The 26,860-nt window shown below is 34.7% G+C and overlaps 5 protein-coding genes across 5 annotated transcripts; 2 read left to right on the plus strand and 3 right to left on the minus strand.

The window, feature by feature from the left end:
- Positions 1 to 1,025: 1,025 nt before the first annotated feature.
- Positions 1,026 to 8,083, minus strand: LOC136417258 (lysosomal Pro-X carboxypeptidase). Its single transcript, XM_066402861.1, has 5 exons — positions 7,792 to 8,083; positions 3,494 to 3,676; positions 3,060 to 3,440; positions 2,101 to 2,458; positions 1,026 to 2,050 (listed from the first exon to the last, which is right to left on the minus strand). The coding sequence occupies exons 1-5, from the start codon at positions 7,914 to 7,916 to the stop codon at positions 1,625 to 1,627; spliced, it is 1,473 nt and encodes a 490-aa protein (XP_066258958.1). The 5' UTR covers positions 7,917 to 8,083; the 3' UTR covers positions 1,026 to 1,624.
- Positions 8,084 to 9,371: 1,288 nt separating this feature from the next.
- Phm (Peptidylglycine-alpha-hydroxylating monooxygenase) lies at positions 9,372 to 13,253 on the minus strand. Its single transcript, XM_066402856.1, has 6 exons — positions 13,080 to 13,253; positions 11,476 to 11,533; positions 11,325 to 11,412; positions 11,021 to 11,272; positions 10,819 to 10,964; positions 9,372 to 10,763 (listed from the first exon to the last, which is right to left on the minus strand). Exons 1-6 carry the CDS (start codon positions 13,200 to 13,202, stop codon positions 10,402 to 10,404), a joined length of 1,029 nt encoding a protein of 342 aa, XP_066258953.1. The 5' UTR covers positions 13,203 to 13,253; the 3' UTR covers positions 9,372 to 10,401.
- A 778-nt stretch (positions 13,254 to 14,031) lies between these two features.
- Positions 14,032 to 17,602, minus strand: ari-2 (E3 ubiquitin-protein ligase ari-2). The gene is made up of 5 exons (XM_066402815.1): positions 17,211 to 17,602; positions 16,907 to 17,158; positions 16,376 to 16,629; positions 15,895 to 16,322; positions 14,032 to 15,036 (listed from the first exon to the last, which is right to left on the minus strand). The coding sequence occupies exons 1-5, from the start codon at positions 17,448 to 17,450 to the stop codon at positions 14,759 to 14,761; spliced, it is 1,452 nt and encodes a 483-aa protein (XP_066258912.1). The 5' UTR covers positions 17,451 to 17,602; the 3' UTR covers positions 14,032 to 14,758.
- Positions 17,603 to 17,950: 348 nt separating this feature from the next.
- Positions 17,951 to 22,685, plus strand: sstn (stepping stone). Its single transcript, XM_066402793.1, has 9 exons — positions 17,951 to 18,349; positions 18,444 to 18,619; positions 18,674 to 18,907; positions 19,221 to 19,615; positions 19,669 to 20,250; positions 20,305 to 20,440; positions 20,507 to 20,679; positions 20,955 to 21,527; positions 21,585 to 22,685. The coding sequence occupies exons 1-9, from the start codon at positions 18,346 to 18,348 to the stop codon at positions 21,754 to 21,756; spliced, it is 2,445 nt and encodes an 814-aa protein (XP_066258890.1). The 5' UTR covers positions 17,951 to 18,345; the 3' UTR covers positions 21,757 to 22,685.
- A 1,624-nt stretch (positions 22,686 to 24,309) lies between these two features.
- On the plus strand, positions 24,310 to 26,374 carry LOC136417307 (elongation factor 1-alpha). The gene is made up of 3 exons (XM_066402951.1): positions 24,310 to 24,467; positions 24,887 to 25,645; positions 25,707 to 26,374. Exons 2-3 carry the CDS (start codon positions 24,893 to 24,895, stop codon positions 26,343 to 26,345), a joined length of 1,392 nt encoding a protein of 463 aa, XP_066259048.1. The 5' UTR covers positions 24,310 to 24,467; positions 24,887 to 24,892; the 3' UTR covers positions 26,346 to 26,374.
- The last annotated feature ends 486 nt before the right edge of the window (positions 26,375 to 26,860 follow it).

The following is a 26,860-nucleotide window of genomic DNA, read 5'->3' on the forward strand; positions in this document are numbered from 1 at the left end:
GCTATGAATTGGAGATGTCGTTTCCTTATTTGTTTCATTCTTTTATGTATCATGTATGTTAAAACACAAGAGGTAATTTGGCGTTTTTTGGGTAATTTAACTTGTATGTCGATGAAAGTAACAAAAATATTTTTTGGGAATATTAAGCTCCGAAAGGAGAGAGCAAAATCAGGATCATTGGTAACGAATCGTGAAAAAGAGCGTCCTCCTGACTGGTATATTAGGTTATCAAACGAACTAAATGGCTAAAGCAAACTTGACAATATTTTTATACCTTTTCACAATGCCATTTTTAACATAATTTTATCAAAACGCTGAGTGGAAATATCGAACGGAGTTTAACTGGGAAAACACACCGGAAATTGTCTATGTGGACGTAGAATGCATCGGAATAAGCATTTTTACAGACCCAAACTCTGATATAATTGGAACGTCTTCGTACTATCCTGTTCATCAAACAAAACCATTTGAATAATTCAAACCCCCAGAAATCTAATTATTTTCTTTGACACGAACAAGGATTCCCTGAATTTAGAATGTTCCAACACCTTGAGACTACATCCTTCGCAATGTCGAATTTATTAGAATCAAGATTATATGGAGACGGCATGTGACGAACACACTTCACATCTCCGACTTGAGGGTCTCATTAGAGTATTGGGGATGCTTCTCGAGTGTTTTCAATAGCTAAGATTTAGGAGTTGTCTGGTTTATGTACTAGACTAACGGTCTTTCCTCTAGAATTCACTATATATACACTCAAGTTTTCTGAGATTGCTTTTATAATGAGTAGAATTGTTCGATGACCAACCTGCGCCTCTGCTCGCATGGAGTCAACTTCCAAAATTAATAATTAGACAAAATTCGTTTATGTCATTACAATGAGATGTTTTCAATTTCCCACAGCCGATTACTGCCGTAATTTGTCCTCTACTATTCATATCACCAGCCCTAAATGGGCTTTGAATTATTTCCACATTCACATTACTGTAGATTTATCGCTATAATCAATAATACATCTCCAGCAAGATTTAGAATTTATATATTTTCATATAGTAATTGCAAGTGCCTATTTGGCTTTCCTCATCTTCTAGAGCAAAACTAATACTCTCGTATTCTAGATTCCCGAAATTTTACATACAAGGTGAGATTAACGCTCCAGGCCATAACGCTTTTGGTATTAGAGTTGGAGAAAAAGTTTAATATAAAGTTGTGGGGTAGTAAAAGATGAATAACTTAAAATTACTTTTGGACCTACAGGGTGTTTCGACGACACATGCCGATGAACAGCGCAACGAAATCTTTAAACTTGACAAATTTTGCTATTGAATCCTTGAAAAACTGCAAAAGTTGTCTACCAAAAACTTGATTTTTTCGTTTTATTTCATTTGATTTTTTCATTTCAATTACTGAATAATCACATAAAAAAAGCCAAAATTTGCCTCATTTTCCCGTGTTCGAAACTAAAATTTTTCGCCTTTCAAAAAGAGACACGTTTGGGTCCTAATGACCTAAATGGGTTTTGAATTATTTCCACATCCACATTACTGCAGGAGATTTATCGCCAACTATAATCGATAATAAATCTCCACCAAGTGTCCGTATGTATGTTTTCATATAATAATTACAAGTTCCTAATTAGCTCGACTGGCAGTGCGAAATTTTTCAAATAAAACTTAGCGAGCCACTTATCAATCTCTCTTTCATGAACATTCCTTGCAATTTTAACATCTTCCCCATCGAGAAGATTGGAAGCTCTCAAATCCATATGATGAGCCCCATTTGGAATGAGAACCGCAAGAACTTCAGATGAGATATTAGTTAATACACCTCCACTGGACCAAGGGTCAAGAAGGCCATTGCTGAAGACTATATTGGAGGCCGTGGCAAGGTCTTTCCCTCCAAACTCCAAAATTGGAACTTCTTCGCTGCGAGGGCGAACCGAGAACTGCTGGAAGCAGGAATTGGAGAACTCCTCGAAGTTCCAAGGGGCGTTTTCAAACATATCTTCATCGGTCTTGCACATCGGCATAATCATATCTGTACAGGACTATGCACCAAAATGACATATAAGTTATTATTTAGACTCACGTAATTTACCTGAAAGTTCCAACCTTTTTCTCCCAAACTTGAAGAAGCAGTATGGAGCAAATCATTACATTTAGTAGTACCAGTATAATTGGTATAAACCTGCAATCCTTTAGTGATGGCATTCACTAACCCTTCATCATCACTGTAGCTGACACTGTCGCTTTGCTCGCAAATTTCCCTTACAGGGTTCCCGGGCAATGGAACCAAGAAACTAGTAGGATATGGATAGTTCACCATCACAATATTCACATAAACACCCTCCAACCAGCCAATCAAGGTTTCGACATCATCGTTAGTTTTCAAGACATCACACAGTTGAAACTGGGAGGATACGTTTGCTTTACCTTTGTCAGTTCTAGTAAGGTTCCTACAAATTCACGTGAGTTTGAAGCACCATATGGAAAGGGTAAAGATTAAAAATAGAACTAAATTTTAAACTTGTATTCAAAAATTTTAAGTGTTAATATCATGAAGCCTATTCACTCCCAACCATATTCAGGATATGTGATTGTGGCTTTCGTTGATTTGAGTTTAATGCAGAGAATCGATTGGAATGTATGAAGTCAATAGGATGAAATTTAATGATGTTTAAAAGGGATAAAATAGTAATTATTCATGTAGGTGTCGTAAAATATTCAATTTTCCTGGATACCCAGCTCCCAATACCTGCCTGGGGAATAGGTAACGAAAGAGAAATTGTTACGAAAAATTTATAGTCAAATTTCCAACTTTCAGAATGAGCTATGTTAAAACACTTATGGCTAAATTTTTATGACATTCTGCTTTTTTTGCCATTTAAAGAATTTGTCAATAAAAATTTCCTCTTGCAGTATCTTTAACTGTATTAGAAACACTTTGTATTAATTTTCATTATAGAAGAGAACCACTGCCCCTCCACCAGATAATAACGACCGCTACTTCTGATATCCCATTAAAATCTTTAACCAAACCATTACCACCTTTCATACCTTAGTGCTGCCCAAACTTTCGTAATGGTCTGAACACATTTCTCTGTTCCTAAATTTCTCACCACGTCCGTGGTGATCTTGTAGAAGTTCTTACACGGAGTGAGTCCCTTGAACTGCCAAATTGGTGCAGAGCTGGCTATAGCACCTACGACACTATAGGGATATTTAATTCTCAGCCAAGAAGCCAACATTCCTCCATAAGAGCCTCCGAAAGCTATGACGGGTAATTTTTTCAAAGAGCTTCCGTCCTTAACATATTGTCTCTGAAGATCATTGATTAAATCTACGAAATCCGCTAGGGCTTGCTGAGCACTTAGATAGCCAAGGTTTTTGGGGGATGCATAAGAGTCGTTTCCAAAGGGCAGGGTTTTTCCATAAAACCTAATATAATCATAGAGTTATTGCTAAATTTGGCAATTAAACTAAATTCGGACCTGTGCTCGGCAAATACAATGAGGGCTCCTTTTTTTTTAGCCAAATCGAACATGAACCCGGTGTTTTGGGCAAACATTGATATATCCCCTTCATTTCCAGTATAAAAATAAATGGGTTTGTCTTCGCCAAAAAAAGTATCGTTCACCAAATATCTCAATTTAAAAGTGATGTTGTTGGTGAAACTGCAATAGATTAAATATACAGGGTATCTCGGTTTGTTTCGGGCAAATTGATATGAGAAACTAACCTCATTATTTTAAGCAAAAAAGTTCACATGAACAAGAATTCGATCTCGATCGGTAGCGGAGTTATAGGGTGTTAAAATTTAAGAAAAAAATAGATTATTGTTTTATTGTGCTTGACCTACTACAGATAGACCCTTCAAATTTTATATGCATATTAGGTAATAGGTGCTGCTTAAAACGAGAGTAAATTTCCTCCAATTACTATACAGGGTATTGAAATATCCGAGGTCTTGGATCATAAAATTCTTTAAAAAATTTGCTAATACGCCACTGGTAAATTTTTATATTTTTTTAACTTCTACCATCTATTACCTAAATTTTATCTATCTTAGTTTTTGGTCGAATTCTATTTCATTTCCTCATAAATTAATTAATTTATAAATTCAATCGGATCTATAAACGTCAAGAAGCTCATACTATTTTGACATTTCATATTAATTTAACTATCAAAATAACGTTTGTTTACCACATTCATTATTTGATATCTCAATTTGGCATACTGATTTTTCATGGCAACAAGAATGTGAAGAGATCAGCTAATCGTCGACACCCTAATCGCAAAGCATTTCAAGCAATTCATCAACAAATACGGGAAAATGGTAATGGATGAAGCTAATTGGAGGAAATTTACTCTCGTTTTAAGTAGCACCTATTACCTAATATGCATATAAAATTTGAAGGGTCTATCTGTAGTAAGTTAAACACAATAAAATAAAAACCTTTTTTTTCTTAAATTTTAACACCCTGTAATTCCGTTACCGATCGAGATCAGACCCATGTTTATATGAACTTTTTTGCTTAAAATGATGAGGTCAATCTCTCATATCAATTTATCCGAAACAATCCGCCATGTACATATACAGGGTGTTAGTGAAATAACTTTCATAAATTTAACCAGTGATTAAAAACATCATTTTGAACAAAAAAGTTCCTTACAACAGGGGTCGAAAACCTAATAGTTTTTTCAAAAAAAAATGTCAAAGTTGGTAACCGAAAAGCTATGATAAGGTTTAAAATTTGAATAAAATGTGGAAAAATGTACTTGACACATTTTGGTTGTTTGACATGTAACAAAAAAACTTAAAATTATTCAACAATAACATTGCTAAAAGCAATTGAAAACTTAATTAATAACTTAAGCGGTAAAAAAAAACGTAAGTGGCAACGCCGCACTGAACGTTACCGAGAAAGAGAAGTTTATTTTCGTTATAGTTGTTTTTTACGGCCCTTATGAGGGTCGCTCACCCACGTTGCGGGTGAAGTGATAAGGCATTGGAATATGCAGTAAACAGATTGACTTAGTACCTCAATAGTACATGAGTTAGTTATGTAACCATCTGTACTTTATCCCATTTTATGTGACATATGATCCTGGGCAAAGATGCCTGGCGCCATGGACATGTGGAGGTCATTAGTGACCATTAAGAAGGGACAAGACAAAAACCACCCTTATTTTTCAAATTTGTCATGGACTGTATGTCCTTCCATACTTTTAATATTTTAGTGTGATTTCGGTCTCGTTGAATGCATCTTCTGTCGGTATACGTAACAGATTACCCACAAAGTTAATTTGGGCGAACTTTAAGTGATTTTATTCCAACTTATTAACAGTACCTAAGTGACAATGTATTCTGTACGCGAGTATCATGACATGCTTTTGATCTATGTAGAGGCATTACAAAATTCTGAAGAAGTTAGACGCATTTACGGTAATCTTTATCCAGAAAGAAAACTTCCAGCTCGACAAACATTTGTGCGAGTTTCCCAAAATCTGCTGGATACAGGGAGTGTTGTTTCTTTATATCAAGGACACGAGGTCGACAGAAAGAAGTTGGTTCTGAAACCGAAGAACAAATTTTAAACCTTGTTCAAAAGAATTCAACAAGGAGTACCTGGAGTAGAGCATGCATGGACTCAAATGGTGAACATTTAGAACATTTAATGTACCAAAAACAATAATAAATTTGTGTTTTTGAATGTAATGTGAGTGGTGTAAAATGTGTAACGTGTCATGTTAAGCTAATTAAAGATGATAACAATAATTTCAAGGTAAATGGCTTTTCAAAATAATAAAATAAGAATCATACAATTTTTAAATGAATTTAGTGCATTTTATATATATATACTCATCTTTATTTCTCAGAAAAGGGCTATCGACCTTGGTGGTCTTTCTGCCCGTGAATTAACCGTTTTGTAACAGTATTTGACGAAAAAGGAGAAACAGTTTAATTGTAGAAAACTAAAAGTAATTTGCCAGTAATTTAAAAATTAAAACAAACATTCTAGTAGAGTGTTGGGAGGGGACAGGTATCGGGATTGTCTAGTTGGTCTCGTTAGGAGAAGGGGGTTCAATATCATCCGGTTATGGGGGTTGATTGTCCATTTGGTTTGAAGTTGTGTTAATCGTTCAGTTATTCTGGTCATTTGTGTTCGCTCGTACAGTAGTTTGTTGGGTGGATTGTGTTGTGGGTTCTGAGGGTGTCTAATTTTCGTTATCAGTCTTAGTGCAATTTGTTCTGTTGTTTCGTCTTGTCTGAAGCATTTGCCCTCAGTATGTGTCCGTAGTCCAGTAGTGGTCTGCATATTGCTTTATATATGTCAGAAGTTCCCTAACTCGTAGAGAAACAAAAACACAAGTTTAGGCGGTACTTCTTTATTTCTCTAGAATCGGGAATCGAATGAATCCCTTTTTGATGCGTGAGAGTCACCCCAGGTGCATCTGCTTTTCTTCCAAAAGCCTGTCACCATACTTCCCACATTCTTCCCACACTTACATCCCTTAATCATCTTATTCGCACCTCCATATGTTTTTAGGCGAGATGATAAACAGACCTTTATCTTTTACCACGAATGATCTATTCTGACTAGTACAAGTTTAGTCCATTTCTAATTTACAATGGGGCACCAGTAGGTGCCTGTGACATTCCGCACATGTCCAAGGATAGGTTATAATATTATGGGACAACATGTTTTTTGCATTTACATTGAATAGGTTGATAAGTAACCCCATATGGCTTTCTTTATGAAAGCTCACATATATGTTAGTTGCCGTTCTCGTGCTAATTCCTTTGTCTTTGTATGTAAGTCCTCTGAAATGCTTTGTTCTTTTGATGATTTCCGCTCTCACGTTTTGTATGTGTTCTGTAAATTTAAGTTTTTGATCTAATATTATTCCTAAGTATTTTGCGTCAGTCTTGGGTGACGTTTTGTGACCGTCTGCGGTTATTGTTGGAGAGTTTCCTTTAATTCAGTGGTGTGGTAGTAGCAGTTGGTTTTTTGTCGCGTTTGGTGTCAGTCTCCATTTGTAGAACCACGTCATTGTTTCGTTTGTAAGTGTCTGCAGTTTTCCTACGGCTTTAGTTGTTGTTTTATCGTGAGCGATGAGTGCTGTATCGTCTGCGTATTGCAGTATATAGGCAGTTACGTCGGTATACATCTTGTCTTGTAGGTTGTAGTTGTAGATGTCATGGCAGTATATATTGTACAGAAATGGAGACAATGGCGACCCCTGCGGTAGACCTTGTTCAGGGGTGAAAAGGAAGGAGAGGGTTTTATCTATGCGTACTTCAAGTTTTCTGTCTTCCAGTAGGTTTTTAATGGTGTAAAGTAAGTATTTTGGTGTATTGAGTCTGTAAAGTTTGTACAATAGTCCTCTGTGCCAGACGCTATCGAAGGCCTTGTTTATGTCCATGAACAAACAGGCTGATTTATTGTCACATAGATGTGTTTTTTGTATGTTGTTGGTTTAGTGCATTTTATTAAATATGTATTGTAAAATCTATCAGACCCAAAAAAAAAACATGTAAAAAGCAAACCCACTTCATGTGGCTACTGAGGTAGGTATGAAAATGAAATAAATACGAGGCGACGTTGCCAATTCTCAGAAAATGTTTTTTTGATTTTCCAGGGAAATGGTTGTATTTACGATCCCTGTTGTAAGGAACTTTTTTGTTCAAAATGATGTTTTTAATCACTGGTTAAATTTACGAAAGTTATTTCACTAACACCCTGTATATGTATGTATGTGTATAGTCACATAAAGAAATGCTTACCTGAAGTGATCCAAAGGCACATCAATATATTTAGTAACAAATTTACACTCATCTTCACCTTGGACTCTCCAAAAGAAGATTTGTAAAACATACAAAATAACCGCAGCTCCTGTTGCGACGAACATTATGATTTCATCTAGACGACTACTTCACTAATAATGTCATTACACTTCGACCTCTCTTGATAAATCCCGCTTAGTTTGTTTATTAAATAATCCAAACAATGCTTGACTGATTGATTATGCCAAACAGGCTAAATTGGTATTTATTTTGATAAGATTGCATTTAAGTATGCTTTAGACACCTACAAAATTAAACGCCAAACATGAAAACCCTATAAAAGACATAATATGCATAAAATTTCAATGGTTTTACGAGCTTTGTGACTCGGATAACTCCCTTAGTATCCTATATGGGTAATCAACGTTGCGCGTGAAGGTTACTATTTACTTGATAGGTCTAAGAACATTTTTTGCTACCTATAGAAATAAAATTTAAATGAAGTGAATGGATCTCATTACAAATTGAAGCGTAATTTTTGAGGGTCTAATGGGTTTATTGCCGAGCAGTTTTTTCTAACTAGTTTCCACATGCATACCTCCAAATAGTGAGCTACCGTCACCCGCCCAGGATCGAGCTCGTCGAGATCCCACCAGAAGGATGTTAAATTAAACGCGCTGGAAGGGCTATAAACCGTTCGCCAACCCTCAGTTTCTGAAAAAAGGTCTATAAAGATTTCCCGACGTGACTCTACTCTTAGCACCCCCTTCCGGAGGCAGTCTGCAATGAGGAGAGGTTGCACTTCAAAACCACGAAACTAAGCGCCCCTGCAATCGAAAATGTAGTTTTACTCCTGGAGAAAGGGGGGGCGCACTCTAATTCCGACAATGCAAAAAAGTATCCTATGAAGTATACACATATGCTATTTGCCCCCGAGTGGTACAACTTGAAGATATACGAATGCAGATGTTCACAAATATCCCATTGGGATAGATTTCATATAGCAAAATGTCCTCAACATATGCATTTAAATACAGGTCTATAGGCTCCAAGAAGGCCGCCATTGTAGCCCCCCTCCCCTTCCGCTAACTTACCCTTTAGAGGATACCTGTGGAATGGTGCAGCCCTAATTCGTCCACTAGGAGGGTTCCTATGTGGTGGTAATGGGAGAGAGAAGACTCCAACACAGTGCACTTTACCTCCACTCCCGGACACCAATTACCAATGATTAAGCGCATACTCCTGTACAGCTTGACAACTGTACATGGCAAGCAACAGTATCGACTTCAGACAATATTAGAATCTGATGGGCACATGCTGACGGAATGTCCAGCTTTCATACATACCAGAATGTAGTACTTGAAACAACTAATCTTATTGCCCAGCGGGATCAAAAAGTTACACCTCAACAAACTCATCAGCTTCATTAATTTTTGTTATAACTCCACTTATACCTATAAATTGTTGTAACTTCACTTAGACCCGACGTAAAGGCCCCAACTCTGAGGTCTTTAAGTGAAAAAGGCACATATTGTACATGCTGCTTTCTTCAATCGTAAGTTTATACTAAACCAAAAATATTCGGTTTCGAAACAGTTTTATTTATTTGCAGTAGTAACATATAGGTATAATTCATAAACTCAACCTCATAAAATATTTTGGTGCAACGTTAACCTAAGTTAAAAACTTCAAAACCAATCACAATGAAACAGCTACATACCTTACGGTAGGCAGCATGTTAAAACCACAGATTAAAAGTTCCAAAAATACCACCTTAAAATTCGAGCTAAATGCTGTTTTGACTAGGAAAAGAAATAAATATATATTGGAATGTTTAATGCGCTTATGTTCTAAACACCGAATATTTCTAAGATGGTTCTTTATAGAATTTTATACTATGTTTCTATTCTATTTATACTTCTTACAGGTTATTTCTAGTTTACATAATACATTACATAATTTGACTCTATTATGTAAGTCTTTAAGTATACCTCAAAGACTTATGTGAGGTTTAGGAAATGCCCTTAAATGTATTATAATTATAATAAAACATAGTGTTTAACTACTTTTTGTTAAGACTTACTATGTTGACTTAAGTACACATGTATGACTAAAAAAATAATTTCAAAAATAAATTGTGATATTGTTAATCAGTTGCTACTATAACTAAGCAATGCTTAGTTGATATGATAAGATACAAGAAGTCCCTGAAGATTATAGGTACCGTATACAATACAAAAATAAATTCATTAAAAAACAAAGAAAAAAGAAAATATAAAAATTATGGAGATTCTTCAAAGGGAAAATAAGATCAAATAATCTCATTTTCTTCTGTTGTCTTTTAAACACTAAATAAACCTGATAATAAAAAAATGAGCTTTTAGATCAATTAAAATACTAGCCATACACTAAGAAATCTTTTGACTAAAAAAATCTTTGGTGCAATTAATTCTTAGTGTATAACGTGACATTAGCAAGATACAGGAAAGCAAGACAGCACCTCGCAAAAAGCAGCAAATTCGAGGATTAATAAAAAAAACTCTCAATCGCTGAAATGAAAGTTTTGAGCAGCCCTGTATGTTAAGCGGTAAAAAGACTCTGTTAACATTTTTAATAAAGAGAAGAAGCCTCTTTGTCAGGAATGTTATTCAAATCGTCGTTAGTTTGCCAAAATTGATTAGGAGGTCCCATGTCATAGCAGCTAGGCGTCTCGAGGGGATTTCCCTCTTCCACATAATACATCAAATAAAAATTGCACATTTCGTCTTTGTTTGTCGGCCCCACTTCTGTGTATACATCCCGTTCGGTACTGTCCATCGTACAACGAGCAGCAATTTTGTCTCCTTGTCTTATGGGTGTCTCATCGAAAACTCGGTAAAACATTTGTGGAGTCAATGGATCTCTTTTGCCCAAAAGATGCCAATGATCGATACCGTTATCTCTAGTAACTCTGTATCCTGACACAACGCGGCCTGAAAGTACAGAACAATGCAAATATCTATATATAAAAATTTATTTGTAACCCACCTAATGAATGAGTGTGAGTTCTGTAAGCAAAAGGATGCAACACTTTATTCTCTTTGATCCTACACTCCACATCCATATGGGTGATGTTATGAGGAGGTATTCGTCCTCCCACTGCCAATAATAATACTGCTGCCAACTTGCTTTGTCTTTAAAATACACAGAAATGAAAAATTTCTCTGAATAACTTAAAACAAATACTCACTCTTGTTGAGTGTACAGCAAAAAAAGTCCTGAATTGTCTGTTTGACCATCAGGAAACTTTTTTGTATAATGGATTTGCAAGACCAAGTATTTAATGGGCGTATCTTTGCCAACCAGAAAACCAACATCATCAGGCAATTTTAAAGGTTTAGCGTTCCGAGCCCATGCATAAATCACGTGACTCCCTTGTGCACATGGAGTAGCTTTTTGCAACGTTCCATCCCATTCAGAATCAGCCATTTCCCCACAATCCCTATTTAAAGATACAAGATGATATCGTAGCAACTTAGAAAATTGACGTTTACCAATATTCGTCATACGAGGCTAGAGTTGAGCAACCAAATAGCAACATATGATGAACTACATTCATTGAGGCATTGGGTTCAAATCCAACTGGCAATACGAAATACAGAAAGTAGTATTATATAGATGGAATAACCAAAAATTAGAACTTACCAATGTAAAATGACTTGTCTGGTACTATTTTAATAGGAGTGCAAACATAAAAGTCATCCTGCAAAAAAAGAAGGGACTTTAAGGGGCAGAAAAACTCAGGAAAAATGACTATGTGCCTGGATCTTTCTAAAGTGTTCAATATTATTAATTCAATTAATTCAAATTAAGTATGGTATGAATATGGTATTAGACGTAACGCATTACATTTAGTGGAATTGTATTTGAAGCATAGAATGCAATAGGACACTGAGCTTCACCTTCAGAGGAAAAGATTGTATCCAATAAGGTAAATTTAACTTATGAAGTATCCCCGGGGATCCATCGTGGGCTCTCTACTGTATATTTTTTAGGCAAATAACCTACTAGGCATTACAGGTGAGCGGACTGTCCTATATGTAGATAACGCAACACTTGTTGTTAATACAAAAGATGTAAATGCAATTACTATGGCGTTCAAAAATCGATGACTACTCTAAACGAATATTTTTTTGGTTTTAATAATTTTTACTAAACTTATTAAAGACTCAATGTGTGCTTTTTGGAAACAAACAATTTCAGATTTAATTATGGTTCTTGTACTGATAGTTGATAAATGACATGATTGGAGGAATCATGTCGACAAGTAGTGCTGAGAATTACTCGCTATTGTTGCTGCTGTAGTCCTAAGATTGAGTAAGATGAAATTTTAGAAGCACTGAAAGAACCTACTAGGTATGAAGGCACATATCAAAATATTCCTGACTGGCCCATGACTTGCACAAAATGGATATTTCTGAGGTATTAGAATGCTGGCTGTGTCTCGAAGAGAAGATGTCCATGGAGCATTTCTTTATGAATATGCAAAAATTGTCAGGCAAAGGTTGAATCTGTTCCCCATAACAGTAATTGAAACAAAAGGCCTAGGCAGGATGTCACGCTGAGAGATGATCAAGTGTGCAAGAAATTTAAACATTCTAGGGAACTATCAGTGAAGTGGAAGAGGCCTTGCATTAAGTGAGCCACAATAGACCTCAGGGCATAGTATGAGACTATTATCAGTCCACCTTATTCAAAACAATAAAATATTGTATAAAAATATGGTAACTGTTCTTCAGTATAAAAGATTTGCTAAACAGTGATTAAACAATATATGTTCATATCCTAGGTGCACTGTTCCTTATAATCTCATCAATACTGTTACTTTTTCTTCATATTAATTTACAAGTCAATAAACATTGCTGTGGTCGAGAATGTGGAACATTAGGAAAACTAAGTGATATTTTCTTACCCGAAATACATGGAAATTAGGCATTAAAAAAGAATATTTTTTAAAATCTGAACGCCAAATCTGTTGAGAAATTATGGAAAATATTCAAAAAGTAGAAGACTCAACATATTAATTGAACTTGAAATCTCTTTAGATAAATACTTGAAATAAAACCTGTATTAAGGTGTACCATATCTCCAACATACGCAAAAAGTAGATTTAAATACGCCTTAGGGCGAGTTTTATAATGTAATTGCAATTTAATAACAAATATGGCGCCATTTTTTTTTTGTATTTCTTAAGGCTCAAGAAAACAGAAAATAAAAGACAATTACAGAATCGTTTGAGAATGTCTTACCCGATATGGATGAACGTTGGGCATCAAAAGGGGGTACTTTTTCAGGTCTGAGCCCCATGTCACTTCGGGAAATATCGAAAAACCCAAGAAAATTAAAAGGCCAAACATATGGCTTTTACTCATTATCAATAAAGAATCGATTGTTTTTAAATTTAATGTCAAATATATTTTGAGGTTAGGTGGGTTATGACGTCAAGCGAAGCGGCAGAACGCACGTAGGCAGCACTCCAAACGCCTACGCTCCTGGATTGTAGTGCCCTCTTTTATTATTACAGGGAAAACGATATTTTCTATCTGTCTCCACTTCTATCCCTGGGGATTGGACAAACCAAATAAAAAGCTGGAAATTCTGCTTTAATTAACTTCGCAAATTATTGTTCTGGCACAGGTCGGACGCAGATTAGATAGGAAAATGTGTTGTTAATTTTATTACAAGGCAAATAAACCATTACTTTATTAGTTAACTGAAGAAACTATACATAAATAAACTGAAGTAAATAGGCACTGAAATTTACGTTATGCACCATATGGAATCAGCGGTGTCTTCCTTACTATTTAATTAACTACCTTTTATTACACTGATTTAAATAAAAAACAAGTAAAATAGAGCAAAAATTTATTTAATTGTCATATAAATTTTAGACAATGCAATCGGGACTGATTTTCAAATTTACATTGCTTGAACAACAAAAGCATTGACCTTATTTACATGTAATTGCAAATGCAAAATAATGTTACTTGCAAATCGAGTCGTTTTTCCATAAATTGCTAATATAGGATCATAATTATATATTTTAAACAACATAATCTATTCTCAAGGAAAATTAACACATTCTAACAAAACAAAATAATTTAAAAATCATAAAAGCACAAGTTATAAAAACTGAACAAGGTTTTATAATTTACGTGACCCACAAAAATGATTTTATATGTATTAGAAATACTCTCTATACCTGATTTATAAATATATTCAACTTATGATTATGAATCAACATTTATTTAGACATTCTTTTCACTTTAGCATACGATTTCCTAATGGGAATCAGAGAAACATACAATGCCTTCCTAAAATTTCCCCTGTCCAAAGACAAGTAGTTTTGATGCTAAAGGGGAAATTTTAGATTAGCTCTGTATAAGCAGTACAATATTAATTTGAACATTTTTGGTCTATATTGAAGGCTTTAAAATATTATTCTAAACCAAAAATAGCTCTGCAAACTTACCTAAGGAACTTGAAACAGCTCAGAGCACACAAACCTAGCAAATATGATTAAGCAAAAATAGACCATTGTAACACATACAGGATGAGAGTAATAAGTCTAAGTGCACATCTCTTAAAACTATTCAGATTAATTATAGGTTCAAGTTAAATAATTAAATTCGTGACTAGTTTAGGATCAATAATGAAATCTAAAAGAAAGCAAGGTCATTATTATATGAGTAAGTGGACCTAAATGGAAAAACAGACACCTTGCCACATATTTTGGTCTTCCAGTGGAATAAAATTATGTGGTCAAAGCGTATAAACTGAGTTGTCTTAAAATCTAATTAAACCAAAGGAAACTTTGACGAATTTGCCCAATTTTATCGGATAATCACAGTCGATAATTAGTTTCAAAATGAGCTGGGAAGTGGCACTTTGCCATTATTTATCTCAAAAATCAACTAAATAAAAAATATCACACGTCTAAAAAGTCTTTCAAAAGAGTGGTTCGTCGTTTCTCTGCAATATCCATCTGGTTTTCCAAGTCTCCTCTATCGGTCGTTTCAGCTCTTTCTATTTTCCAGCTCAAATTTTCAATTTCGGCCTCCAGTTGTGCTTGTTGATACTCAAACAACTCTTTCCTTGGGCCAGGATCCATATAATAGGCAAATGGATATGTGTATTGCAAAGTGTAACGGCATTTTGCCAACAAGTTGGCTGCAGTAAATAAATATTGCCAATCTATCCATGTGCCTAAAATTAATCGTTCAATACAGAAAAACAATAACTTTTTTTTATTAAAGAAATAATCTGTGCGGTTTTTTTTTAATTTTGCTTTTTTGTGCTGGATTTTAAAGTACCTGAATTTGATGTAATTATGCCTCTACAAAATTCTTTCTAGGCATTGATTGATATTTAATATTTGGGTATTTTGGGATTAAAAGTTTAGGCCTTAATGACTATAATGAGACCTTTTAGAAACTATAAAATACTGTAAAAAATTGTTTGCTCAATAAAAGTATTAAAAAATTTAATTTTTAGATGCACCTCGTTTTTTCCCGTAAGTACTGGGCATACAACTAAGAAATATTGCTGTGTATATCTTGGATACTATAAATGGTAATGTTCAATGTCACTTTTAAAAAATATAAATTGAAAAGAAACCAAATCCATCCAAGCTACTAAGGATGAATTGGAAATGCACTAGAGACTGACCATTTTATGAAAGAGGAGAAGGACCACATGAACTAAAGACATGAATTGGAGACCAGAAAGAAAGAACTAATGTGAACTAATCTGAAAACCTAACTACAGAGCTTTAGTCCTGCCACTTTACTACTACTACTATGTCAAAAATTAATAATAAGGATATATCCAAAAACTGCCTCAGATATAAAGGTCGTCCATAAGTCTTATTATATTGTTGGTTTCAGTTAAACTTATAATACTGCAATTACAAAAATATTAGGAAAATGTTTATGTTGTTCATATTCCATAATAATATTTATATCTTGAATTTCTACCCTTTATAGTTTCCAAGGTATAGTCAACAACCTATCTTAGTTATACATCCAATACTTCAACAATGTATTTAATAAAACATATGCTTACCTAAACCAGACATTACTTTCTGGTTTATTCTAGCCCTAAGCTTTTCCAAGGTCTGTTCTTCCAGCTTTAGAGATTTTGAGTGGTTTTCCCATCTTTCATAATAATGTAAATACTTTTTCAAAGCTTCCCTTGCCTGTGCATGCACAGATTCATGGGCAATATTGGGATTTTCCCTATATCTCGAGCATTCATAATATTCAGATCCATGGGATTTCCAATCCCCTAGACACATCCAACAAAAATCATACTTGCAGTTATAACATTGCATGTGATTGCAGCCTCCATTTTTTTCTATGCATATGTGGCACTTTGGGCAGTCTTTGGTATGAGCACTGATGTAATTAGCTGTTTCACTGTCATCAGCACATTTTGTCAACCATTTTTTAATTACTTGACAATCTGTTGGTGCATGATAGTCACACCCACATCTAAAAACTTTACTATTGATATCAATGTTCACCTTAAAAAATATTGTAGGTACCTAAAACAAAAAGCAGTCTTACACTGTTGACACAAGACTCTTTTTGCTTTTATTTCGCTACTGTGAACAATAATGGAACAATTTGGACCAGGGCAAAACCTTAGTTGAGGGTGAGATTTCACATAATCTTGAAAAGTAAAATGCTGGTATTTCTCTCGGATGCTTGTTTTATGTTGAAGGTGCTTTAATACAAAATCTTCAGGAGCCAGAATTGCACAATCCCTTGCCATGCAGCTTATAGCAGTTGAGGTGCCCTATAATGATTATTAAATTTTTCACATTACTATTTTTTAAGTAAAAAAAATGAATCCCTTTTAGAGAAGAAATTTAATTTTCAGATAATTTAGTGATTTAGGACATATATGATTGTGATGAGAAAAAGTCAGGTAAAAAATAATTGTATGTTAATGGTTTCTGGAGAATGTATAAAGATGTGTGACAGAACCACAAACTGCTTTTTAAAAGGTAACAAATTTTCCAGTTGTAGATATCTGAAAAATTATAGCTGTTGTCTGCACCAGAAAATCTTACCTGGCTGACTTGAACTTCAAAATGGGTAGTCCAGCAATCCTTGCAAAACATGTGTGCACATGACAAATGAAAAAATTTATCTATGCTTTGAGTAGTGATGCATACTGGGCAAGCCATGTAAGTAGACGTAAATATAATGTTCTTTGCAGGCAATGGGGGGTCAATTTTAGCCCATATTAAAGTTTGCTGTGGGTTTTCCTTATATTTATGGATAACTATGTTTGTATTCCAGAGGTGACTATGTAATAGAACCTACAACTTGAACTTAGGTAAACTCTTATCAACTTAACAGGTAAGTACTTGCTTTGGCTAAAGAAGGACTTATAACAAGGCGATTACTCAAACTTTCAACAGTTTCATTTAAAAGACGCTCCACTTCTTCCTCAGAGAGGCACTTGTATTCGAAATACTCTGGATCAGTTTTAGAGGGATCTATTTGCTCAACGTCGCTATTGTCATCGTTATAATAATCATTATAGTCTTCATAACAATCCTCATTATCAGAACAGTCCATGTCGGATTCATTAGTTTGTGAGGTAGCCATCTCAAAAGTTACTGAGAAACACACTGTCTGTCACTGCTTAGAACATCATACATTCAAAATTATTTGATAAAAAGATTCTTGCAACGGCTAGGTATTAAAATATCCAAGATTTAAATAAAATACACTTTATTTTTACCTTGAGACTTTGGTCGCCATTTGGGAAAGTGTCAAATGTCTCGATTTAGGAAAATCGAATGAATTTTTATTAATGGCGGCTTAGGTAGTCTATAACTAATATTTTAACTCTGTATATTTGTATGTATAGTAGCAAATTATGAAAGACAAATTGAAACACCGAATTTTCTGCTCTCTCAAGTGGGTTAATTTCTGTTTTTTCTTGTTTTGTAAGTAGATTATTGACCAAAAATAATTATAATTATTAATATCTGCGTCTATGCCATCTGTGAGCAGAACCTTTAACTACATTCTGACATTTGATTAATATGACATATGATTAACGTTTTTGGCAGGTCGATTTTTTTGTTAAAATGAAGTTTCATCATTTTTATTGTTTTGTTGTTGAAAGTTGAAATATCAATAAATAGTATATTTATTAATGAATATTCTAAAATAAAATAATATTTCCGGTAAAATTCACGTGTTTTAGATAACGAAAATAGTAATCGACTTAACTAGTTTATTAACTATAAACAAGGCCTTCTACTTTTATCAGTGAGACAATTTTAAGTTTTCATACAACTTGTTGCATTAGAACGATTTCCAGGACAGTAGTAGACCTCATGAGTAAATAATCTCAAGATGACATACACAGCCTTATCGTAACAGTGTTCAATAATCGGGCTGTAATTATTAATTTTCCTTCTATTAGTCATGAATGTAGAGCACAACAGTGCATAACAGAACTATGAGATAATTAATTCATGCCACTTCAAAAATGGGTAAGAATTGTCAGATTTTTTTAGCTGCACAAACCAATATATTTTAGATTACATTTAAATTCAAGTAATGTAAACACCCACTTTTATGTTCTAGCACTCTTAGAGGATGGATTGGCAATAGCTTCTACCTCGAGTGAAACAAAACCAGAAAAAATGGTGTCACCTAACACCAATAGTGTTGCTAGAAAAATTATACTTGAAGAAAAAAAACGCCACATAGAAGAGAAATTGGCAAAATGCAACCAAGAACTAAAAGCCTTATGCATCCAGGTAATCCTGCAGAATTTTTTATTTTGTTCTTTTTGACTAGAAGTTTTGCTTTAGGAGGCAGAACTAACTGGCATTACTCCTCCAGAAATGCCCCTGGAAATAGGAGAAACCCCTCCTACTATTAGACGAAAAGTAGAAACAGCTTTCCAGTTTAATGAAAGTTTATTAAATTTTAATGACACTAACAAGGACAGACAAAAGATTACTGATTTGGAATTAGAAATTCAGCTTCATATGAAAATGATGGATGCAGCTCTGGGTTTAGCAAATGCAGGAAATATTAGTAAGGTAAGTTATCAATCTTATCACTTTGATGCAATGAAAACAAGGTGTGTAGTGCTAATCTCTCCTTATATATATACTTTACTTAAGACTTCTGTCAAACATATACCTTTAACTGGTTATCACACTATTAAAGCTTATTATCAGTTGCTATTGATTTAGATCAAAAATGGAATACTTATAAAGTAATTGTTATATGCATTAATTAGTTTCTGTTTAATTGTTATTTTGATATAGTTTATCCCAAATATAGCTAGTAAATAGGAACTAATCAAGATCTAAAATGAGATTTTTTATAGAATTTTAAAAATTTTTATAGACTGTAAAACGGCGGCATAGAGCTCAATACCAGAAGCATAAAGAACAATTAACAATTCTTGAAGAAGAGCTGGCTGTTTTGAAGGAAAAGGCAGCATCTGAACAACTAAAACCTAAGAAAAAATCTAGGGTTTCTGAATCACAAGATGATAACATGTCTGTCATGACACTAGAGCCTTACACACTAAAGCAGGAACACAGACATAGTCAGTTGTCAAGTAAATCCAGTAATTCCATGTTGAGCCCAACAGATACCTATCCAGAGGCCAGATATCCAAGCACATCCAAACAATATAGAAATTCGGAGAACCCTCAATTTGATTATCCAAGATCTGAAGACCTGTCATCTGGGTTTTATCGATTAAGTGTGAATGGATACAATGACTATATTGACAGGTATTGACAGTGTTATTTCCAAAAGGATTTTGTCACTTTTTCTATTAATTTAGGCAAGAGACTTACTGCTACCAGTCCCGCTTTGGATATAATTATCCACATCCTTCTTATAACCAAGCTATACACAGCCCCTCATCTATCTCGCAAAGTCCTCAAATATCACAACATAGCCCCCATGTATTACAAAGCAATCAATACCTACCCCATTATTCCCAGCATAGTCCTATTTCACAGCACAGCCCCATATCTCAGCATAGCCCTCAAGCTCGTAGAGAAGTTCTCCATTTGTCACACAGCCCTGTATCTCAACATAGCCTGGCCACACAAAGAATAAGTCAACAGTATCCCCAACTACGTCAATCTAGTCCTACAGGAAACCAAGGAAATGTCCAATATTATCCTTCTCACACTATTTATGGGGAACCTATGTACAATCGATCTGTTATGGAAACTAGTGGATATAGAAATACTGTGGATGTAGGCTCATTTCCTACTTCCATTCAACCTCACCAGCAATACGAAAATAATGGTATGAATTCTGGGTTGGGCGGTTGCTGGAAAAAGTCTGAGTCAGGACAGATGCATTGGGTGTACTCTTCTAACACTTTGGATGGCAGCTGGCAAAGAGACAAAAGGTTTAAATCTCATAACGTTGATCTGAGGCTCTTAAAAAGGTATGGTTTTTGCAGGTTTGGAAGTTTAGATAGAAGAAAAAACAAAAGAGTTCAACGGAAAATTTCTCCAGTGGACAGCAAATCTGCTACTCTTGCCATAGTATCGACGCAGAGTGATCAAAGCCAGACTACCTTTGTTAAACCCTCTCAAGTAAGACCTAACAATTGCTAAATTGAAGCAAAATGCAGTTTTTGATATTTGCTTGTCACTTTCCAGGTAACAAACAGGAGGTCTCAAGATCATAGACAATTGGTGCGAACCCAATCTTTAGGCAGTGTAGGTCAGACTATTGATAGTGTTTATCCGAGTGATGACACTTCCTCATGTGAAAGCGACAGTCGCAGCTTTAAGGACATTCGGGCTGTTCGAAAGCAGAAAGAAAAAGAATGGTATGTAAATATTAGAATATAATGTAATAGTAATCGTGTTTCATGTAATAAAAATTTTTTATATTTTCATTTCTTTGAAAAAGTGTAATCCTTATGATTGCTTAATTTTGCAATAATTAAATTTCATCGGAGACCGTAATATTGTGTTTAAATAGGGTGTTCAGGTATAACACGATGTTTTAAATAACTGTACTCTCTTATTCACTTTATAATTCATTTTATTATTTTACTTATTAATAAGAAACAAGGCAATCGTGAACACATTCACATTTTAGGTTGGAAACTTCTTTAGATGGCCCTATATCACCAACTCATTCAGTTATTTCGTCATCACATTCAATCGTATCGGCAAACCTCGCCTCAGAGGATAAGTACCTGACTCGCACCCCTCCTCCTCCACCCCTTCCTCAGCATTCCCCTTCTATGCCCATGCACAGTCAAAATTTCCCCTCTCACCTTGTACAACATGTTCCCCACCATTTATCAAACATTCACTCACCACTCGTTCAAAGTCCCTTGTCCATAAAACCTCCTTTGGAAATACCTGCCGAATCCCGTCCGTCTCCTAGGGTGGCACCTGAGGCTCCGAACATGGAATTATTAAATAATAATATACCTAAGAATTGCACTGTTGTACAAGCTGGGATTGTCAAGCCATACCATGAGGAGTCGAAACCATTTGAGATGTCCGATTTCTATAAGTATTCTACAAAATTCAATAAGTCTCCTCAAAAGGAGACTGGAAAGGGCACTTCAGGCGGGCTTGCAAGTCAGAGGAATTTGAGTGACGGGTTTCAAGAGGAGGTTAATCATCGGTATCCTGTTAAGATGCATTTTCTGCATCATAGGTAATTTTTTTTAGGAAATGATCAATTATTCCTACTGTTATTGTTCATTTCAAACAGAGAATCTACCACCTCGACGACAACATCTAATTTAAACAACAGTCTTGATCTCACCCAAATAACAGTTTCCGAACATTTTTCTGAAGAAATGAATGCGTGGTATCAGGACCGGGAGAGCCTGGAAAATAATAATCCGAGGGCGGAAAATCGCTCTGGAGCCACTCTCGTTTAGCTTCATAGAGTTAATTTTAACTCCTTATTATCATTGACGTTTTAAAATTGTGAGGTTTTTAGTATACATGCTCAAAGTATATTCTCGCTTGGGCGTTTTAAAGAAAATTTGGAGACATGCAAAAAAGTACAACGCAATAACTTGTAACAATATATAATATATTTAAAAGTTTTTATCGTGTATAATATTTTTTTACGGGCCTAAGGTTTTTTAGAATTAGTAGGAAAGTTTTTATATAATGTATAGTTATCATTAGGCGTAAACTACCAAAATGCTATAGAAGCTATAAATTATCATACAATGATATTGTTCTTTTTTGTAGCTCTGTAATCTAATGTACTTACCATAAAAGGGATCATTGGAGACTTTATTCGCATTTTGTTGAGTTACTGTTGCCAAAACTAAAAATGGCAGTAAACTTTGTTAGTGCCTTTATTTTACCGCTGTTATTTATTATGCCACAGCAACCTTTCGTTCTTCTGTAAGTATATTTAAGCTTCTTTGAAAAACGGTTTCACCCTTCGATCTCATACCTTCAATGTGATAAAATAACATTTATATCATTTGTTTTCAAAAGGAAATATTAAGAAATATTTCAATTATTGTTTGTGAGGTAATAAGATTGTTGCCACCAGATGAAGATTTTCTCTTAATTGTTTAATAGTCACAGAATGTTTTTGGTTTGGTCTTACAATACTCGGCAAGATATTTCGTAGTTTGATCTATAAATTCTGTTGTAATTCGTAAATTTGTTTTCTAGTTCTTATGCACATAGTGTCTTAAAAGTTAGGCGCATAGTTTAAGAATCAAGTAGGTGGTTGTGATGTTTAGCAATATATGGACTTCTTGGACTGACCAAAGGAACAAATACCTAGTTTTCTATTTTGTAACTTTTAGTAAACCTTAATAAACTGTTTTTTCAAATCGAATTTTGTATAGTTAGTTATTTTTATATTCCATTTTTCGTGGCAGGTATTGTCGGTTACAATTTATTAGATTTGTGTAAATGAATTAGTGCATATGGAATCCATATAGCAGAAAGTGGATATATTGATTGTGTCTGAAAGGTTTTTGTAAAATGCAATACAATACAAATTGTTACGATCATTTTTGACATACAAGAAAAATTTTATACTTACATATGTATATTGGCAAATGAACCTTAATTGAGATAGATAGAATCTAACATTGTCAAATGTAAAACTCTGAAATTAAAGAAACTAGGTATTGTTTAAAATTCATTTTTTAATATAGAAAACATATTTTTTCAATTCCTGTGAACAAATTGCATAAACAGTTAAAATTATACAAAATAGAGGTAAAATATCTCACGCCACTTGCGTTTATCTTACTTTTCGACAAGATTTTGAAATTTTCAAATTCACAATAAAAATCTATCTTCAGAGCTCACCCTTTAAAAAGTAATGTTTCGATTTTCTGGCATCATCATTGACTTATTTTATGTCTTATAACATCCACATTGGATTTTTCCACTTTCAGAGAAATAAAAAATTTTTCTCCATACCATATGTGAACATCAAACAAAAGTTTTTCTAGATTTCAATTGTCTTTTAAAATAAAATAACGATATCTCAAAATTTCTCAAAGAGCTGAGCAGTTAGGTTCCGTTTCGTTTTTTTCATTGCATTACAAAGATAATTGTCTAGAACTTTTTTTATTTAACCAACTACATAACTCTTATGATTTCTGAGATCCCAGTACAAGTCTTGTCTTTACCATACTGCATGTGAGAATGTTTATTAATAATATATTGGTCCACAATATTTAAAAATAAAATGCGGAATAGTTAATGAAGGTGTTAGGCGGAAAAAATTAGTTAAAAAATATTAGTATGAAGCACAAAAGGAATCAGGGAAACACCTAACTTTCTTGTTAGTTGTTCTCTAAAAATTAAAGTAAAATATTTATTTCTGATAAAGGGAACTTTACTTCATGTTTTCATCATGGCTGCATTTATGGATTTGAATTTCTTATATGTCCGATTTCGCAATAAAAAAAATTCCTCGTACATGTGTTGTCTTCATCATATTGTATTTGAGAATATTTATTAATAGTATATTTAGACCCATAATGTTCAAAAATAAAATGGGGAATAGTTAATGGAGTATTAAGTGGAAAAAATTAGTTAAAAAATAGCATGTGAAGCACAGAAGGAATCAGGGAAACGCTTAACCTTCCTATTAGTCAGTGTTCTCTAAAAATTAAAGTAAAATATTTATTTCCTATGAAGAGAACTCTACGTTTTTATCGCGGCTGAATTTATGAATGTGAATTTCTTATAGATCCGATTTCACAATAAAAATATCTTTTCTTCGATTGCAGACCGCGTGATTAACTTCGACAATAAAAAAATATACGATATATCTAATTTAAAAAATATTGTTAGTCAAAGTTCATTAGATAAACCTTATCAAAATTGTTATTGTGAAGGTATAACAACCTTCTGCCCGGTCAAGATTTTAAATGTGGCGCGCAAAAGTACATGTGGGTCTACATTTGTAGAATTTCCGGTACGTCATGACAAAACTGACTACGACTACGAAGGAGGGGACGGAGTTGAAAACCGTAGTATCTTCCTTTTTGACTGGCTCGTCTCCCGGTGCGGTTGCCGTCTCGTTAAGTTGTTAAATTTCAAGTGTTCCTTAAAAACCCAACTTAGTTTAACTGTTGCATTTATTTAATTCCAAACCGTAAGTACCTGAACTATCGTTTTATCGTTTTGTCTAGGTGAAAATTGTGTTTTCGTGATTTTATCGATAGAAAACTGATTTTCGGCTTTCACCACGTGTCGGTGTTCAATATATAAATGGCCGCCATATGTTGAAATATTGCAAATTAGCCTTTAAATCACTTGGTTTCATTGTTATTTCTACTTTCGCTTGGTTCCAAGTGCAGTTTTTTAATAGAAGTACGTTTTCCCTTGGAGAAAAACATGCTCCTATAAGCACTAAAGGTCACAGGCATATGTGAACAATGACTAATTATATTTGCACAATTTTTATTATTACCTGTTGTTTTTGTGCAATATCTTCCAAAAAGTTCAAGAAGCTTGCCTATATTTTTTTAATTACTAAAGATCCCGTCTAATATCTATTAATCTTTTTTACAGGTCAACATGGGTAAAGAAAAGGTTCATATTAACATTGTAGTAATCGGTCACGTAGATTCTGGTAAATCTACAACCACTGGCCATTTGATTTACAAATGCGGTGGTATCGACAAACGTACCATCGAAAAATTCGAGAAAGAAGCCCAAGAAATGGGCAAAGGTTCCTTCAAATATGCCTGGGTATTGGATAAATTGAAGGCTGAGCGTGAGCGTGGTATCACCATTGACATTGCCCTATGGAAATTCGAAACTGCAAAGTACTATGTAACCATCATTGATGCCCCTGGACACAGAGATTTCATCAAGAACATGATCACTGGAACATCCCAAGCTGATTGTGCTGTGCTAATCGTAGCTGCTGGTACTGGTGAATTTGAAGCTGGTATCTCGAAAAATGGACAGACCAGAGAACATGCTCTTCTCGCCTTTACTCTTGGAGTAAGACAACTTATTGTCGGTGTCAACAAAATGGATTCCACCGAACCGCCCTACAGCGAGTCTCGATTTGAAGAAATTAAAAAGGAAGTCTCTTCATATATCAAGAAGATTGGTTACAATCCAGCTGCTGTTGTTTTTGTGCCTATTTCTGGTTGGCATGGAGACAACATGTTGGAACCATCTACCAAGATGCCATGGTTCAAGGGATGGTCCATTGAACGTAAAGAAGGAAAGGCAGAAGGCAAGACCCTCATTGATGCTTTGGACGCTATTCTCCCACCTAGTCGCCCAACTGACAAACCTCTTCGTTTGCCATTGCAGGTAAGTTCAAAATTGTGCTTCCACACAATTTGTTCGTCATTTAACATTGTTTCTGTTTCAGGATGTTTACAAAATTGGTGGTATTGGAACAGTACCCGTCGGTCGTGTTGAAACTGGTGTACTCAAGCCTGGTATGGTTGTGGTGTTTGCTCCTGCCAACATCACCACTGAAGTAAAGTCTGTCGAAATGCACCACGAAGCCTTACAAGAGGCTGTTCCTGGTGACAATGTTGGCTTCAACGTCAAGAACGTCTCTGTCAAGGAATTGCGTCGTGGTTACGTCGCGGGTGACTCTAAGAACAATCCTCCCAAAGGAGCTGCTGACTTCTTGGCACAGGTTATTGTACTCAATCACCCTGGTCAAATCTCAAATGGCTACACCCCTGTATTGGATTGTCATACTGCCCACATTGCATGCAAATTTGCTGAAATTCAACAGAAAGTCGACCGTCGTTCTGGTAAAGCAGTAGAAGAAAACCCCAAAGCCATCAAATCTGGAGATGCTGCCATTGTTACATTGGTGCCCACCAAACCAATGTGCGTCGAATCCTTCCAAGAATTCCCACCGCTTGGGCGTTTTGCTGTCCGTGACATGAGGCAAACTGTCGCTGTAGGAGTTATTAAGAGCGTTAACTTCAAGGAAGGTGGTGCTGGCAAAGTCACGAAAGCTGCAGAAAAGGCAGCCAAGACCAAGAAGTAGTAGTCGGGGACTATAATTTTATTTTTACTTTTTTTAAATGTTTTTACGTTTAAAAAAAAGTTCATATTATATTTCAAAACTTCAAAGTTTCGAAATATAATATGACTACTTCTAACCAATAAAGTGATTTCCTAAAGTGGTTGTTTATTTTTCTTTTTAAAATTGCTTTTAATGTTATGTATGTAGAGTTTATCTGTTCACGATGATATAATTTAAATTCGGTCCTCAATATTAAAGGATTTTGGCGCAATAATGAATGAAGATCGAAGTGTTACGTTTACCTATTTTTAGTTCAGAAGATTAGTTTGTTATTAGTCTAATGGAGAAGACTCCGTGTGTTTCTCTAGTTTTCGAATCAATAATTGCCTAATTTTACGTCTATATCTCAATATAGTCTGCGTTCCAAATTTAATCATTAGGATAAACTGGTAACAATGGTAGATGTTCTAAGCTTTACCCTGCCTAATAAAGTAGCGCGATATTGTCAGCTTGCGTTTCTTATCCAGATTATACCC

The sequence above is a fragment of the Euwallacea similis genome, chromosome 27, assembly GCF_039881205.1.
Source record: "Euwallacea similis isolate ESF13 chromosome 27, ESF131.1, whole genome shotgun sequence".
NCBI lineage: Eukaryota > Metazoa > Arthropoda > Insecta > Coleoptera > Curculionidae > Euwallacea > Euwallacea similis.